This window comes from Eschscholzia californica, unplaced genomic scaffold (assembly GCF_041429995.1).
Source record: "Eschscholzia californica isolate CP2 unplaced genomic scaffold, dmEscCali1.0.p SCAF_5, whole genome shotgun sequence".
Lineage (NCBI taxonomy): Eukaryota > Viridiplantae > Streptophyta > Magnoliopsida > Ranunculales > Papaveraceae > Eschscholzia > Eschscholzia californica.
Window position 1 is genome coordinate 48697698 of NW_028238472.1, and position 19128 is coordinate 48716825.

The following is a 19128-nucleotide window of genomic DNA, read 5'->3' on the forward strand; positions in this document are numbered from 1 at the left end:
TAAAATACCTTGTTGGAGACACCCGCTTTATAGAATGTTGTCATATCTTATTTATTATATTATTATTATTTTGCTAAATAAAAATTTATAAACCTAATAAAGATCATAATCTCGATATATGGATTACAAATATTGTTTTCCCCAATATTATTTGTTTGCTTTCAGATTTTATCTTTTCAGGTCCACTTTAGCCAGCTATTTGATAAGGTAGCAATTTATTGTACACCGAATGCCGATATTACTTACCATTTTAGATTGGAGATGACACTTCGCTTTTATTTTCCTCTTCTTGGTTCTTTATGGTGACAAGGGCATTCAACGCTATGCTATTAACACAAGTGTCCCTACGAAAAAGACATTGTTGAAATAGACAAGTAGGGGCAACCAGCGAAATAATTTTGGTCGCATTTATACCAATGATCCATGTGATCACATTTAATTTATGATTGCTCCCTTTCTCTCACTATCTCTTAACCTAGCATCTTGTTTTTCCATCTTGAATTCTTTGTACATTCATAAATGAATGTCACTTTCTTATAAAAACCTTGCTCTAACCCATGACCACAAATATTGAACTCTTGGTTTGACATAAATTGATGAATGGTTGTAAACCAAATTCTGCATTAGTCCATTATTTTGGTCTATTTCCTAACAAAACAGGCGTGGCCTAATTCCTTGGCTTGATTTTAAACCTTAGGGTGCATCAAGTTCTTTCATTCACATGTCAAACAAATGTGTTTAGTTTTGGCTAACGACATGCTGTGTTTTCCAGAATTTTGATTTAAAATGTATGTGGTTCACATTGTCTTCTTAGTGTGTGTTTAAATTCAAAATTTTCTATTTCATTTGCATTCATTACTTTTGTAATTCCGAAACTTGTTAATAATATGGACTACACAAGATGAATTATTATATGATTGTTGTATCAATAATATCACTCAAATTTTATGAATGAAATATTTAAGTTGGAATTTTGAATGTATATGATTAGAGTGGTGAGAAGTAATACTCTAACAGAAACACACCTTTAACCATCTCAATAATGGCATGGTGATGTATTCTTGTCATGAAAGAAGACAAGGTTGAGAACATCATGAAGAAGGAATTTGGTAATTTGTAGAGGCAGCTGCGAAATTAAGAATGAGAATGAAAGTTCTTCCCCCCTTGACTTCCTCTCTTCTCATCAAGGAAAGGCAAAGCCCCATAATTTTTGTCTATATGCAAAAGAAAGAATAAGAAAATGGGTGATGGCAGTTTATGACTCCTTATCTAATGCACCAACACCTCACCTTTATGTCTTTAATTAACTCTTTCTCTCTCCTCTTCACACCTGCTCTTTTAAATCAGCCTTTTTGGGATAAAAACAAAACTCAACCACTCTTAACTTTCTCTCTCTACCTTTTTCAAAAGCTTTTTGAACACAAGAAAACAAGTTGCTTTTTTGTTAAGGATCTCACTCTCTATCTCTACTTTGTCATGACTTCCTTTTTATTGTCTTTTGAACAACTTTTGAATATTTGTCAATAGCTCCCTGCATTTCCCAATATTTGTATAAAAAATTCTTCCAAAAATTTGCTACCCATTTATAGGTTGTATATATTTTTAATGAGTTATTTTTTTCTTGACCCCCTACTTTGTGATCAGCTTCCTTTTTGACTCCCTACTTTGTGATCAGCTTCCTTTTTGACTCCTTATTTTTCATAAATTTAAGTTTGACCTCTTTTTTAAGGTAAATGCAATTACTACCCTTCCTAATTTTAAATTAAAAATATTTAAAAAACAAGTTATTTTCACCTCACCTCTCTCTCTACCTTACCTCTCTCTTCTCCGACGACCTTCAGAAAAGAAAAAAGAAACTACCCTCTCTCTAAACACTCCCCTTAGTCGGAGGTCTGTTGAACCAAACCAAACGGGTGAGTGATGATTTGGTTAATAAAACGGTTGGATCTATTTGGATCGGGGGTAATATGTTAACAACCCCTAGATATTCGGGTGAACTTCTCCTTTCTGTTACTCTTCGAGGGTTTTGATTTTTGAATCTACCTATAGAACAAAGGCTGGAAGAACAGCAACCCCAGCAAAAACATTTATCATTCTAGAGAGAGAGAAAACAAGCTTCGATCGGATATAAAGAGAGAGAGAGAGAGAGAGAGAGAGAGAGATATGAGAAGAGGAAGAGGAGGAACCTGTGGAAGAAGAGGAGTAGTTAGGGATTCAATTCCTCGACCTGCACTCATCAGTTTTGGTAGCAATTGAGATTCCGACGTTAGTTTTACCAGCAACATCGCTAATAACAGAGGTTCAAATGCCTCAATCAGTCGGAATTCAACCGTTGTCGTCAACGATAGTAAGTTTATTGTGTTGGGGAGTTGCAGAAATTCCTTAAATAATCACTAATTTCACTAATAAATCGGGTCATGGTTGTCTCTCTTACATTTCTTCTCACTTGGGTTGTTGGGTGTATAATTCACCTACTAATTTTATAGTAATAATTTCATTACCCAAAACTTCATCTAACAAATTGTTTAATTTTGTTTGTTTGATTGATTGATTTTTCATCTTAATGTGGTAATTGGGGCAATGACATTCTTAATCTTGTGGGTTGCCTTCTTGAACCAACTACAGTAAGAGTTCATCTTCTTCTTCTCAATGGTTCATAATCATGACTTCATTCTATAGATAGACCTGATTTATCTTTTATTTATTTGTTTCTCTCACTAGAACTACAGACACCATTATCTTTCTTTTTCTCTCACTAGAATAACTTTGAAATTGCACTTCTTGTGTTTTGTGGTGCAGCTGCCAACCCAGTATTATACAGTTCTGGTAATTTATTTTCAATTTCACCTTAGGTCTGGTTCAACAGACCTCCAGGTTTTCCCTTCGCTGGAGTATTTAGAGAGAGAGAGAATAGTTTTTTTCTTTTTCGGCCGGCGACCTTCATCGGAGAAGAAAGAGGTGAGGTGGAGAGAGAGAGACGCGAGGTGGAAATAACTTGTTTTTTAAATGTTTTTATTTTAGAATTAGGAAGGGTATTAATGACATTTACCTTAAAAAAGGGGTCAAATTTGAATTAATGAAAAATAAGAGACCAAGAAGGAAGCTGGTCACAAAATAGGGGTCCAAAAAAGAAATAAATCTTTTCTAATAGGTATTTAATCTTAGAAAATGAATCTTTGTTTAATATAACCTAGGAAGTACTCTTGAAGATTTGGTTAAGTGTTCCCCCCAGAATGGTTCCAATAAACAAAACTATTTTTTATGAAAAGGGTAACCCACTATTGTTATTAAAAGAACTAAACATAATGGTAACTTAGAATATAAAAATTAAGAAATATAAAAGAATTTGATACTTAGTATGATGAGAGACAAGCAATAAAGTTAATGTCATCTGGATGGATGCATTAACTATTGATAAGTTTAACAACTAACAAGATTCAATTCAGATATATTCCCACTCAAATTAAACTATGATCTGACTCAGATTAAACTATTGATCGCGTACCTTGATTGTATTTTCGTTGAGTAAAGAAAGTTGTATTTCTTTGTGGGATATATGTTTTATCTTATACGTCAACTAGCGGCTTACCTGGTGAACAAAATACTAAGACGACATTGGCATATTTTTCAACCGCCTAACTCTCCAAAACTGATATATTTATTCTCCAAAATTAGTGAAAGGGAATCACGTGATTTGCTAATTCATGTTTAGGTTTTTTTTCTTTTTTGTTGAAAGTTCATGTTGATGATGAGCTGCTCCACTCTTGAAGATAGAAGTAGGACAAAGATCATATTGAATCATATAAATATATATATAATTAAAAAATGTAAAGATCATGTTGGAAAAAACGGGCACTTGCGCAGCGGAAACAAGAGTTTTCTCCCTTTTGTGTTAGTTACGAGGATAATATAGAAGAATAGTGGGAGCAATAAACAAAGAACCGAAAGTATATAAGACAACGATTTTTAACGTTGAAAACCTCCTCAATATGAGAAGTAAAAACCACGGGACTAGTAGTCCAACCAAATCAACTATAATAAGCAAAGTAGTTACAGTTTACGTCCATCTGAGACTCAAACTCCAATATCTCAAACAAAGAAGAAACACGAAGAAACTATCACAAGCAAGAATAAAACAACCCAGCTTAAGGTTGAGAACACTTTTGCCAAATTTCAGCTTAATCGGAGAAGAACTCACCGTCGGATTTTCCGAACAACGAAGACTGTGCGTGCTGAAACAGATCAGACCCGCTCTTCTCAGCAACCTTCTTCTCTCTCCCTCTTCTCTTGTGTGTTTATAATTGTGCAACTTGATTGTCTACTTCCAATTAAGATTAAGGGTGTTATTTATAGACTCCCCCTTAACCCTAATTCCACCGACCTAAGTAACCGACCCAAAGAAACTCGACTTGGACCCGGGTTTGTTTTCTAAACCAAACCCAACTAGGTTTCTCCACTAGGAGGAAAACCCAACAAATTCCCACTCCGACTAGGTGGGAGAAACAGCTAGCCATGTTGTCCCCTTGACAACCCCGGAAACAGCCAGCTCCGCTTTTCCTCGACAACCCTGAACAACTAGCCCCGCTGTCCTTCGAATAATTTCAAATCGAGCAATTTTTTCATCATATACATCTTATTATTTCTTGTCTTCCAAGCAAATATCTGCTCCAGCTTCAACCACAACGAATGCCTCATCAAACCGCATACTTGGCGATTTGGCAATGCCCACTGATCGTCAGTCTTCTCATCAGGTTTCTTCTCATAAAACACCGGAACGTGAATTCCTTCACTAAGAGCAAGTCTTCCATCTTACCCTTCCATAGATGATAATTAAGAACATTCAAACTTACCATTCTACCCATATTTTCCATCACTAACACAAACAAACCAATAACCAAAGTTATCACAATCCAAAGTACTCTCTAACCTGGAACTTTGATACCATTTGTTGGAAAAACGGGTCGAGTTGACGCAGCGGAAACAAAAATTTCCCCCCTTTTGTGTTAGTTATGAGGATAATATTGAAGAATAATGAGAGCAATAAACAAAGAACTGAAAGTAAATAAGACAACGATTTTTAACATGGAAAACCTCCTCAATATGAGAAGTAAACACCATAGGATTGTTGGGTTATGGTGGTGTCTACTAATGCCGTATAAGCGGAATCTCAGACATCTAATGTCTTGACATTAGTATTGGTCCCATGATCATCATGCATAAACTAGCAATTAAACTAATGGAGATAGTAGATTACCTTAATCGCTATTTCCCTCGAACTAGTAGAATAGATTAAAGAAGACCAAGAGATCCAATCGTCGCTCCTCTACTTGGGACACCGAACGGTGTATTTAAGATCCCTCCTTGAAAGCTTGCTAGCACTCTAATGGTGGTTTGATAATAAGAAGACCTTCTTCTTGCTTGACTAGAAGATAGCTTGAGAATTAGCTCACTTTCTCCTCTCTACTTGATGTGCTAGAGCAAGAAAGCTTAAGGAGAAATTCCACACCTTATTCTCTGCCCTAAGAGTGTTTATATAGAACTTTAATGAGAATCCACCTCCTTTTAGGTTTCCTAAAACACCCTTTAGAATAAGATTTAGGGAAATTATCGAAAATAGCAACTAGTTGATATTTTCTCAATTCCCTAAGGAGATGACGTCCAAACCCAGCCAAAATTGGCAGATTTAATGTTCATAACATAAGGAAACTTTCCTCCAAAAATCAGCCTAATCCGAGTCCTAAAAGTGCCCGAATCGGTTTAGGCCCAAAGTCCTTATTTCGGGTTTTTTTGCTATCTTTTGCCCAAATTCTATTTAGGCTTGTGAGATATGTTTATGGGACATTCCCAATGTTATATCACACTCCCACTAGTCATATCATTCGATTAAATATTCATTCTTATGTGTAACCCGATGTAGGATCCGATCGAAGTTAGCCGCGAATTACTTCGTAATTCGACGATCGTAGTTGGTTCCTAGCATAAACTCTACGACTCCTAAATCAATCGGACTTGATGATCTTCTTCATCAATTGTCCTAGCTGACAATTGCTCGCATTGCAATCTTGATTGAAGGACATCTCCTTCAACTCCTTCAAGGACTAGTAGTCAACCAAATCAACTGTAATAAACAAAGTAGTTACAGACTACGTCCACCCGAGACTCAAACTCCAATAGGAATCAATCTCAAACAAAGAAGAAACGCGAAGAAACCCTCACAAGCAAGAACAAAACAACCCAAAAATATTCAGTCTAAAACGACCCTAAATTCACTAGGATTCCGACCACCAATCGACGACCCCACCGTATAAATACTAGATGAACAGGTTAAGAACACTTCTGCCAAATTTCAGCTTAGTCGGAGAAGAACTCAACGTCGGATTTTCCGAACAACGAAGACTGTGCGTGCTGAAACAGATCAGCCCCATTCTTCTCAGCAACCTTCTTCTCTATCCCTCTTATCTTGTACGGTCACTCATTTAACCTACTCTAGTTCTTTCACCTAAAACTTTCTACTATCTTTCAACAACAAAAACGTTCTGCTATATAATTGTAATGAAATATGATATACTAAGTGAGTGATATGAAATATAAAAAAAGACACATCCTTTAGCCCCTATAGTCAACTAACACTCTTTTGGGATAGCTTAACAAAAAAAAAAAGACACTATTTTGGGATAGACAAAAAATACTATTAAGATCGATTAAACAAAGAAAAATTGGAAGGCATGGAAATTTCCCATTAAGAATTGATTTATCATATAAAGTTACAAAACCATATAAAGTTAGAAAACCTAGAAAAAGTTCACTTGCATTGGAAGGCTTTCATCATGTTTTTACTCTTCCTAAAAAGGTGAGGTTGGCATTCAAAGATTCCAACAAAAAGTTAAAAAGGATGTTCACCCATAAACCATACTTTTTTTTTCGTTGAAAGGCATAAACCATACTTAATATACTTTCATTATCAAATTCATTTACCCAAATCAATAAAGTGTTGGGGGTCTTGTTCTCTAGAAGATCAAAAGTGGGGGCTAATGAGAGATTGAGGGAAAGAGTTAAGAGAGAAAATTATTTTAAATTAACAAATCGAATTTGGAATGTTTAGAGAGAGACAAAGCAAAAAAGCAGATGACAAAAGCACAACATAGCTTTATAGCTCATCTTTTTGAAGATTTGCAGGCTTTTAGCACACCACGCCTACTTGTTCCCTAAAGAAATCAAGATAAGATATCTTTATCTTGTTTATACAAATAATTTGTGTATATTTTATTAAGATAACTTATGATTAATTCCATATTTAGATCTGACCCACTCTTAATACTTTTTAATTAATTAAGTGCAACAATGGCACGAAAACAATTTATAAGAATGAAAGTCTAAAAAGCCTATAAAAGTGAAAACGTGAGCCATTTGATTTTTGTTTTAATATCAATTTACCCATGAAATTTATTGTACATGATCCATTAGAAGTAATTATGTAACTGCTGATAAACTCACTCAAAATAGTTGTTAGACCTATTTCTACTAATACAATTTTGTGGTTAGTTTATGCTAATCACATAATTTCATGTAACGTAGTGATATAATAAATTATAAAATCTCGTAAGACTAATAGGTTAGGGAGTCTGAAGACATGTAAATTTCCATAAGATTATATCTCTTAACACAAGTCAATAAATGATAGATTCTACTTCTACTGTAAATCAAACCTTAAAGACTTTCGAATTTTTTTGAATAGATAGACAACAACTAAGCAGGCAGTTGTTGGCTGGGTAAGAGTTCACTGTTCTTATTTTCAATTGTGGAGTATATTCAGTTTAGAGAGTAGGAGTCCACCACCCTTTGGTGTAGCAGTTGGACATCCTTCTTAAGCCCATGGGGTCTTGGGATTGAATCTCGGTGGAAACAGTTTATCATCAAGATTTCTCCCATGTAATTTAGGCATTAAATAATAAGCTTGTCGAGCTTTAGACCTCTTTAATTTGTTGTCGGGCTTTAAGCCACTTGCATTCGTAGTTTAATTTCGACGGTTATCGCGCTTATCACATCTTGATGGTGTACTAATGCCATGTAATGACTAACGTAAATCGTAGGACGGGCTTTTCTTTTGTGTCCACCGTCCTTCTAACTCAGTTTCATTTATCGGTTGAAAGTTTAAAACTTCATTGCAAATAATCAAAACCACTAGATTGGACACTTTTTGTGTATGATTATTGTATTTTGACGTAGGAATAAGATTATTTATCTAAATAATAAATTTCATTTCTCTAAACACGGCCTAGGTGCTTTGTGTGCCTACAAACTTCCTTATTAGACTACAGTCATCATCAACACACCACCATCATGGCCATTAGTTATTGGGCTGGAAAATCTGTGAGATAGAATACCAATCAATAAGTGATCTAGATCAGCCCCATACCATGTCCCAACCAACCCAAAGAGAAAAGTTCGAGCCCATAACTGTGTCCAGTGAGGTTTAAGATTCTCTGAGCATGAAATACCCACATGAAAGTTTTTAAAAAGTGTCCCTTTTAGATATTTTGTTAAAAAATCTTCTCCAATGGGACGTTCTACTACACACTCTAGGATGATGTGGAGCATTTATTAATAGTGACTCTAGAGAAAGACACTCTAAAATTAGAGTCTCATTGAGACTCTCTAAGTGTCACTTTAAAATTCTAACCAATAGAAACATTAAACCACTTTTTTATCAATTGAGTTAAAGAGTGACATGCATTAGAGCATCTCCAATGCAAAACTCAATCTTAGAAATCCAGAGTGGCACATAGGATTTTCTGAGTTTTTCTTAAAAAATCATCTCCAATACAAAACTCAACTAAGATCTCAAAGATGATGTGTCGAGAGTGGAATAGAGATATCTCAAGAGGACACTCTATTTTCAGAGTGTCCTCTTGAGATATCTCTAATTATCCAACTCATCAATATTTAAATTTCAACCAATAGAAATCAAGTCTTCGTATGTTTCCAAAATAACTAATTATTTTTTTACAAAAATAACCATGACACGTAAGTAAAATAAAAGAGTTTAGAGTGTTGCATTGGAGACATACAAGAATTGAGGATCTCTATTTTCGACACCTAGGAGTGAGAATCTCAATTGGTACTTGACAAATAGGACGAATAGAGATTTTTTTGAGTGTTGCATTAGAGATGCTCTTAAGTAGGGGTATTTGGAGATCTACATTGGAGACAAACGTTTCACCCAAAAAAAACATTGGAGACAAACAAAAATTAGAGTGTTTATATATTGACACTCAAGAAAGAAAATCTTCGTTTGACAGTTGATAATTAGGACTTCTAAAGTGTTAGTTAAAGCGTCCCATTGGAGATGCTCTTAGAGTGTGTTTATTGAGACTCTTTATAATAAATGCATCCACCTCATAATAGAATGTCTAACAAAGTGTCCCGTTAGAGAATGTTTTATTAACAAATACTCCAAAAAGTCGTATGCGTCAAATTTTAGCGTTTGAGCGTCCCATTGGAGATGCTCTTACTTCGTTCTCTCTCAAAACTCTTTACCCGCTCTCCCTAACATAAGAGCATATACATTGCAAAATTCAAAAAGAAACCGTCTAAAAATCCAAGGTACAGAGTTTGAAAAGTATATTTCTGGATTTTCTGTTTTGAGTGATTGAGATAATTTATTTTAACAACTTCTCTAATTCAAAAGTTACTTCTTTGGCATTCTTTTCATCTCATTTAAGAATTACACAAATTAAAAATGTCCGGCAAAAACTACCGATTACTCCAACCAATCACCACCATCAGAGTTTCTCTCACTATATCTTATATTGTGCAAAACATTTATTTTAATTGAAGAACATACTCTGGGAACCTCTGATTAATAGCACATACCTTGTACCTCAACTTCGAAATGAAATCAATTCCCTCTCGCTTGGATGAAAAATACATATGAGCAGCACTGGTATTACCTTTGAAGAAAGCAATGTCTCCGGGATGACAGAGTTTGCCGACTATTAACCAAGCAGTTACCACCATCAGAGTTCGATGATTCATTAAGTCAGGCGGGAACGTAGGACTCCAGCATCAATTGTTTCTGTATAGGAGATGTTATCTCTACAATTAGGAAAGTGTATTTCCACTGCTTGTCAATTTTGTCTTTGAACATCTCAGAATAAACCTTTCCAGCTCCATGGGGTCCTCGTATATAGAAGTTAACCTGCATTGTGTTGAGATTTGAAAACAACCCAGAAGGTACAGGTTCCTGCTTAGAAGACTACAAAAAGGAATTCCTAAATTTTTCAAGTAAGAGTTACCTCAACATGCTCAATACCATCTTCGTCGGTCCATATCCGATTAGGAATCCGTTGGCGGGCAGCTCGGTTTCTAGTTTCCTGGCCATAACCCGTAATGGGAGATCCAATTCTTGCTCTGACCTGATAAAGATGCCATAGGCATCAAACCCATTCGAACACGACGCTTAATGACTATACTGAAAGAGTGAAAGACATGATATTTGAAAAAGAAGATATGAAAATTATCTATCTTTTCATTTTTAATACACTTCAACTGCTTTCAGAGACTCATCGTAAAAGACTCAAACACAAAGGAGCAGTGAGATCATAAAATAACACTTTGGGTTTGCTTGATACAATCAGATTCTGGAATTACGGAACTTCCAATAAATTTTATAGTTCAAATTATGTAAACCATGAAGCCGCGTGTCATCCAGATAGGATCCCTTGGTGGAAAGCAATAAATTGTCTTATTTGTCAATAATTTGTTCGATGGAAGTTGTAATTGGGAAATAACCCCTTATATTTAGTTATTTAAGAAGTGAATCAACCTAAAGCTTCCAGCGAAGAGTTCAAATGACTATAGAAACCTGAGCTTCCAGTTTATGAGATGTGCAGAATTTCGTGCAAAATGAGTAGTACAGATGGACACTACTTAATAAAGTGCCAGTTTATTGTGCAACTACCACATGTAAGATAAGAACTAACAAACAGTGGTCAATGGAAAAAGGATGGAACCGACAACAGTGACATTGGTAGACGATGGACAGAGGTGACAAACTGAGAACTGTCTCTTCGTTGGTCATGCAAGATAGATTTGTAATAGAAGAAAACATAGACCTTGACATAATCTAATGAACAAGATGTGGAGATATGTGAACTACTTCTGTTACTCATTAACTTACTTCTATAATGTCAATAACAGTCCAACCAAAAGCATTTTCCTTCAACTAACCTGATGATCATTCTGAACTCTTTCCAAAGCCTTCCCAAAAATTTTGTACCTAAAATGAACTCATCTTCAGGTTAACTTGATAACAAAATCTACCACAGTGATAAGCCTGCATATATAGTTTAAATATGGAGTCGTAGATATTACTCTTTGGGTTGAAAGATTAGCTCCTTGAAAACCGCATAGCCCGCAGCACCTGCAATACCAAGCCCAGCAAGTATGACAAGACTGTAGGAAACCCCTTCTGGAAATGTAACTGGTTTTACATTTTTAGATAGATCGTTAAGCGGATCATCAACTGAAGATATGTCCTTGCTATGCTGCAACACCAATAATAAGGAAATTTCATATACTGAAGGAAAGAGGGAAGGAAGAAGCTACTAATGAAACAATAATGTTGGAGAAAGTGATTACTATTGTAGCGGTTATCCTTTGAAGGATTGTCCTTAATTGGATTAGTAATCGTAATTATTCAAGGTTTGAAAATACGATTTTACGCCTCGAGGCGGTTTGCTCTCACAAGGCGAGGCGGTGCCTTGAGACACGCCTCGATGCATGAAATACGAAAAAGAAAATTGCTAAAGATAATGAACATCAACTATGTAAAAATATATTATAACAAGTTTTCGTACTTAAATACCATAAAATATATTAAAACTAGAAAATATTCCTTGTAAAAGTAGAAGAAGAGATAGAAGGTGGTACATGTAGCAGGCTAGCAGCAGTAGTAGTAAAAGTAGAAGTCAGGGACTCAAAATTGTAGAGAGAGAAGCACTTGCCAAAAAGTAGAAGAATAAAAGATGACTAAAGAAGTAGAGAGAGTCTGACTTGTTGCAGCAAGCCATCAACCAACAAGAAAAGTAGAAGAAGATGACTAAAAATAATGCATTTTTTTCTGACTTACAAGAACGTACGCCTTAAGGCGCCTCGGGACCGCCTCGCCTCGATGCGCGCCTCGAGGCGTATGATACGATAGTTTTTTAAAACCATTCGTGAATAAGAATGTGCACACAAATAGATGTACTGCTAGGTAGGGCCGGGAAAACGGTCCGAAAATCCGAAACCCGACCCTAACCGCCCGGGCCGGTGAGATCCGGCGACCGAGAAGAACCCGGTTCGGGCATATCCGGCCCGAAATACCAGTTGGGCACGGGGGGATCTTGGGTAGGGTCTTCTACCCGAGTCCCGGCCCGTTATACCCGACCGAGAGACCGCCCGAGAACTGCCCGATATATGAGTCTTGATTCGTTACATTCAATGATCCTACGGATTGGATCTTTCACGTTCTCCCACCATATTTATTAGGGTTAGGGTAGTGGTCGTGGGTATAAAAGCTATTTTTCTCTCAAAAGCTTCATTACACCTTAGGTTTTTTCAAAGAAAGAGAGAGAGAGAGATAGAAAAACCTTCAAATAAGTTTAATGTCTATAGACCGAGATTATTAACTCGAATCCTTTCAAAAAATGAAGTCTTGAAGAGACAGAGAAACGGTGTGATACTACTTTGCTTTCTCTAGATGAAGATCAGATCTATGTTAAAAAGTATTCAAGAGGCAAAGTCAAAGGAGTTCTTAGATGAAGAAAATAGGTTTTTTTTAATGTTTCTTTTAATCTTTATTTGTATATATGTTTTTTTAATTTTTGTTCTCTCCCCCTCTTTCTACCAGATCTGTTGTATAGAAGTAACGTTTAGAGATTTAAAGTGCAGATCTGGTCATTATGTGTCTCTTTGTATTGGATCTGTTCTCTTTCTCTCTCTGTTATCTATCTCTCTGTTTGTATATTGGAAATTGTTTAAGTGAGAGTACTATGTCTCATTGACTGCCTCCAATGATCAATTTGTATAGTGGAAATTTCTTTTTATTTTAAACACAAATAACAAGTTTGGGAAAAACCCTAGAGTTGTTTATGTAATTCTTTTTGCCTTAGCTTGATGCATTGATTTGTAAAAATACCTGAAACATTTCTCAAAAACAAAAACAAAAGATTTGTAAAAGAAAAACCCTTGAGATTTTTGATATCTGACAAAAAAACCCTAGATTTTTTTCATCTGATTCTTACCCGCGACCCGTCCGTCTGAGCCCGCTAAAGCCCGAGCGGGCTCACGGGCAGAACAGGGCCGCGGGCACACAAATAACATTATTTGTCCGGCCCGAAATACCCGATTGCCCAATCGGACAGAGTACTCACGAGCCCGATCCGCCCGAGTCCGTGGGAAGATTGCCGAGCCCGACCGAACCCGCCCGATTCCCACCCCTACTGCTAGGATGACACTTGTTAAATGAAAACGATTAAGTGGAACTAAATAAAGAAACTACTAATTTGAAGATTCAAACCTCCTGTGAATTTTGTCTTCGCTGAGAACTCGAACTGGATGAAAGGAATCTAACAAAGTAAGGATTCACGTGAATTCCTCCATAATATATACCGAGTCGATGAGGGGTTAACAAGGAAACTGTACACTCTCTGGCTTGCGATTTGCTTAGATGAATATGTGTTCCTGCACCATAAAATAGCAGTTCATCGTATTCCATTTACAGACAAAAAGTTCTCCCAAGGTTGTGGTTGTTAGTAAGCAAATGTATTCTATTATTCATTTCCACAAGTTCGGGGGAAGCGATCCCTTAGGGGCATCAAAGACATATGTTTCATGGAAATGTACACATATTTTCGATTATTATACTTTGGTAATTCCAGTATTCTATCATGTCTATCAATTTCTTTTTCAACTTCATCTGGATCCTCATATTAGGTCAGTTACAATACTAGTGGATTACATTGTCGAAGGCAAGACAACGACTATTGTAACTGACCTAATATGAGGATCCAGATGAAGTTAAAAAAGAAATTGATAGACATGATAGATTCTGTAATTACCAAAATATAGTAATCGAAACTGACAAACTGTAAAACTAACCTTCAAGATTTGATATGCCCTGCAAAATAATGAAAAAGAATTGGTTACGCAATGGTGTCGTATGGAACCGAAAAGAAATGAAATGAGAAAAGAGTAAAACATACGAGAATAGTCTTTCGTGGACCTTTTCCATCTATTTTACATTAGCAGCAATTATGCTCACACTATACGATTCAAATCTCACTTATGTTTGAGTTGCCATAAACATGCATAGTAACTACCAAGGACTGTGACACTTTATAAAACCAGGACAACCATGGAATGTTGTAACACAGTATCTATTAGTGATTTTTATATATAATCATCATCGTCGTAATGGCAAAGAATGTTTCCTTCTCCTAACCACATACCACAATATTTAATCGTTATCCAGGAAACAGTTGGTCTAGACTGTGTAGAGCTAGTCCAGTATAACAAAGGATTAGGAGGTTCCAAGTGATCCATTCTATAGGCTTAAGCACCATACATATTTCAATACACAAAACGTGCTTACGGTTGCTTATTTATGCCATACCTCCACATATGAAATAACATATGGAAGGTATATCCCAAACTAGGGTAAAGACACAAACAAACATGGCGCGTCTGGGTACACTTTAACAAATGAATGCACACCCTTGCTTGTATGAACTGCAGTTAACTCTACCAGAGATAGCAATGATAGTAACTAGCTAGAGCGATTGCTAAGAGTTGCATCTAATAAGATTCTAAAATAAACATCCATTAACATACAAAAGCAACCAAAAGAACAAACTTGAACCCATGGTGAGCTAACTCCAGTAAGAAATTAGTAAAAAATCTCTATAAAATTCATACCGATAATGTAGATTTCTGTGCTTTTGATGAAATATCAGCTGGAAGAGACGAATGGTGTATGTTTTTGTGTTGAAATTTTTCCGCAGTATCAAATTCCTTTGGGCATTTCGAAAGAGAAGAAACCCTAATCTTGATCAAACTCCGTCCTAGTCCAAACTTAATCCGATGCATATTTGCCCACAACCTCAATTAGCTATATAGCTATGAGATTATCAAATCAATTAAAAACAACAACTTGAACTTCCAGAACAATCGAATCAACAAAGCAAACAAGTTTTGAACGAAGAAGCACTTCTTCGGCTAGAGAGAGAAAGTAGACGTACCCATTCTTTAAAGCTCCTCTCGTCTCGTCTCGTCTCGTCTCGTCGTCCTCTCTCTTTAGGGAACCCTAGTTTACCAGTTCGAAAGAAAAGTAGTATGTACTGATGATCTAGACCATTAAAATGTTTTAGACTAGACTGATCCAACGGGTAACGTAATAACCATTTACGTTTTATTACAACTAAGTCCCTTGTATACTTTATCATACAAAACTAACCCTTATGAATTAGTACATGTCGAAACTACCCCTATCTCCCAATTTTAGAGAACGAAAACAATAAAACAGAGAGACTTTAGAGAAAAGTTGAATATCCTAATCATGGACAAATTTTGTTCAAGAAAAGTTGAAATATCCATGAATAAGAACTATGTCAATTTAGGCGGATTGAGGATGACAAATTGAGCTGTAATGTGTAAAGAGACGCTTGATCGTAGTCGTTGGGTGGTCTTGGGCGTCTCTTACTTCGAAAACTAGATCAAGACATGAGTTTTTCGTTCCCGTTTATAAATTTGCCAACTGCCGATTCCATAACTAATTTGGAATGATCAACAATATCCCCCTTACACATTGGTTTTGTAGCTTCGGTAGATCATCACGATGGGACTTAGTTAACATGGGGACTGATACCGGTGTTACTCATTAAGGGTACTAGTGACGATTGTTAGGATGAAATGTAAACTCGGGTTAGTTGGAATTTTGATGAAAAGACAATAGTTAGAATTTGAAATTGGGTACTAGTGACGATGATAGGATGAAATGTAACAGTTGAAATTTGAAATTGGGTACTAGTAGGAACTCGTAGGCATTTCTCAACAGGTGCAGCAATTTTATTTTCCTTGGGTGTACGCATACAAGTCGTTACCTCGAGCAGTGGCGGCATTATGTTTGGGTTAGGGGGTCTATAGCCCCTCCTATGCTCGTCTAAAACGTTTGCTCGTCTAAAACGTTTGCTCAACTATAGTTATGGTTGTGCATTTCTTGCCTTTTGTATTGTTTATAGGGAGATGCTAGAGTTACAAAGGATTTTGACAAAAAAAAGTTCCCAGCTAATGTGGCGGTTGTGATATTCATCTTTCAACGGTTTAGATTTGGTCAAAGTTTCAAACCACAACCGCCACATCAGCTGGGAACTATCTTTTGTCAAAATCCTTTATAACTTTAACATTTCCCTTGTTTATATTATGCTTAATGATTTTAAAGAAGTAATATGTGCGTATGAATAATACAACGTAATCGGTAATCTCTAATTGATTATTGATTAGAACTTTTGTTGTGCTTATTTAGGGTTTTTTTAATGTTTTGGCCGAGATTTCCTAATAATTTAAGGGTTTTCCAATCTGTTCAACTGAATTTCTAATTATGGAAAGAGTCTTTCTTAAGATTATCTCAACTAATTCTCAAATCCATCATTTCTTTTTTCAACAAAAATTTATTCCATAAATCATGGGAGTAACTACTTGGTAAGAATTTCTAAAATCCTAAACAGACTTATCCCAATTGTATTCTGTTATTTTCATTCTCTCGATACAAAAGTCCCAACGAGATTGACAGCCTTCAACAACCTTGTCACTAACAATTCAACCTTACATTTTTCTCCAATTCATGTATGTACTTTATTTAATTCTACATTTGCCTAATGTAAATTTACAGATTACTTTGTTATAATTGTCTATAACATAATTAAACATTTATTTGATTTAAACATATGTGTTTACAGTTTTAACTTATTTTGAAAACATAAATGAAGAGATTTTTTAAAAGAAAATCATGACCTCCAAAAACGGATGATGATTCTTCTCTGTCGAAACAAAAACGGTCGGAGATAAATTTGTCAAACCTTCCTTCAGATCCAGGGTTACGCCCTCCAATTATGAGTTATCATCTTTGTTAGCCTCATCTTGAAAGTTACCCAACTATATAAATTGGAGGACAAAAATGAAAATTTGTCGAAGTAAGGTTTAAAGACTAGGGTTTTTTGAGTTTATCCCCTCAACACTAATTAGTAATTGAGTTCACCTCCTTCAGTAATTGGTAATTGAGCTTACCCCTTGAATTTAGAATTTTTATCAAAACTACTAAGGACATGTTTGACATGTGATAATAAAATCATAAATTAAATAATATACAAACAAAATCAATTTTTACTAATCATATTTCCAACCAAATCAAATAATAAAGTAAGGTGGAATAACTATTAGGAATCATATTAAAGAATAATTGCTCTTGGTACACAAGCTTTGTATTTTTGTCAAAAATAATAAATCTAAGGGTGTAAGCTCAATTAACCATCATTGAGGGATAAACTTAATTACCAATTACTGCCGAGGGGGTAAGTTCAAAAAACTCCAAAGACTTCTCCAATCGGGTAGAATATATTTAAGTAAACATGTAATATATTGTCTTTGTCGCTATCTTTTAAATTAGATAAAGGAAGACAACTTTTTTTTGTTGAAGGTAAAAAATGAAGACAACTTGGCGATGAATATTTGTTACTAAAGACTTCAAAAATTGGAAGAATAAAAACTCTTTATTTGAGCATGTAGGTAAGGTTGGTAGCTTCCATAATGAAGATTGGAGAAAATGTCAAAACTTGTTAAATCAAAAACAATATCCTGTGACATCTTTTCATAAATAGACAGATCAAGTTTGGAATGATTATCTAACTCGCTTGAATGCAACTATTAAGTGTGTTCATTTTCTTTTGGAATGAAGATTTGCTTTTCGAGACCACCAAATCCTGGAAATATTTTAGGGACTCAACATTTCTTGCGAGAAATAATCCTGATGCTAAAGCAATTGCATTGCAGAATGCTCAACAGAATTTAAAGTTAATTACTCCAACTATTCAAAAAGATGTGGGCAATGCAATTGCATTTGAAGGAATCAAATTGATTTTTAGTAATGTTGATGATGGTTTTTTTCTATTTTAAAGATCATCTTATGTTATAAAAATGTAAATAATAGCAACTACAACAATAAAGATCATCTAAATGTTATAAAGATCATCCTAATGTTATAGAAATGTAAATAATAAAAAATTGGGTGCTTCTAAAGGCACCCGGCCAAAAGGCTGTTAGCATCCATCTCTGTTAGCACCAAGTCAACCGCTCTTTTCTTTATTAGCACCGTCCAATTATGTAGGCACCGGTCAGGTGGAGTTAACTCTAACTCCTCCATCCATCTCTTGCAAAATCCAATCACAATGATACCCTGAGACATACTAGACGGACTGGACCAGTCCATCCGTTTCCCTTAACTCCCGGATTAGTCAATCCGTTACTCTTCTCATGCTCACAGATTGGCTAATCCGTTTCTCTTCACATACCCACGGATTAGTCAATCCGTGAGTATTTATGGCAAGGTTTCTTCCTCCATTACTCAATCAAAGAAGAATTTCTTCTATTTCTTCCTTAACTTTCCATTCTTTTTCCTTCTCTGTTTTTACCTCAAAACTTCAATCTCTTCCCCAAATTCTCATAATTCCCTAATCAAAACTTACCCATCCTTACAAACCCTTACTGAAAATCAAACGTTGAAAAAAAAATCTCGAAGTGCAGAAAAATTAATCATTATCATGATCAGGAATCCAAGTGTGAGTATGTAAAATCAAACTCTGGGTGTAAATCAAGTGGGTATATTGATTATCTTCAACTTTTTTACTGTAATTGTGGATAAAATCCAGTTTTGGGTTTTTAATTCTCTGGCTTATTTTATTATTGTATTTATTGGGTAATACAACTGCTAATTACTTTTGTTCTTCATTAAAAAGTTTATCAAGAATCTTAAGACTTTCTCCTCCTGTTGCTGGTGTCACTCGTTTTTCTTTAGGAAATGGAACCCCGGATGTG

At 35.5% G+C, this 19128-nt stretch overlaps 1 protein-coding gene across 1 annotated transcript; it reads right to left on the bottom strand.

Annotated features, from left to right (window-relative positions):
* Positions 1–9604: 9604 nt before the first annotated feature.
* Positions 9605–15362, bottom strand: SD3 (import inner membrane translocase subunit). The gene is made up of 8 exons (XM_086643778.1): positions 15282–15362; positions 14959–15159; positions 14143–14161; positions 13562–13725; positions 11374–11546; positions 11230–11278; positions 10296–10415; positions 9605–10198 (listed from the first exon to the last, which is right to left on the bottom strand). The coding sequence occupies exons 2-8, from the start codon at positions 15127–15129 to the stop codon at positions 10040–10042; spliced, it is 855 nt and encodes a 284-aa protein (XP_086499904.1). The 5' UTR covers positions 15130–15159; positions 15282–15362; the 3' UTR covers positions 9605–10039.
* Between the last annotated feature and the right edge of the window lie 3766 nt (positions 15363–19128).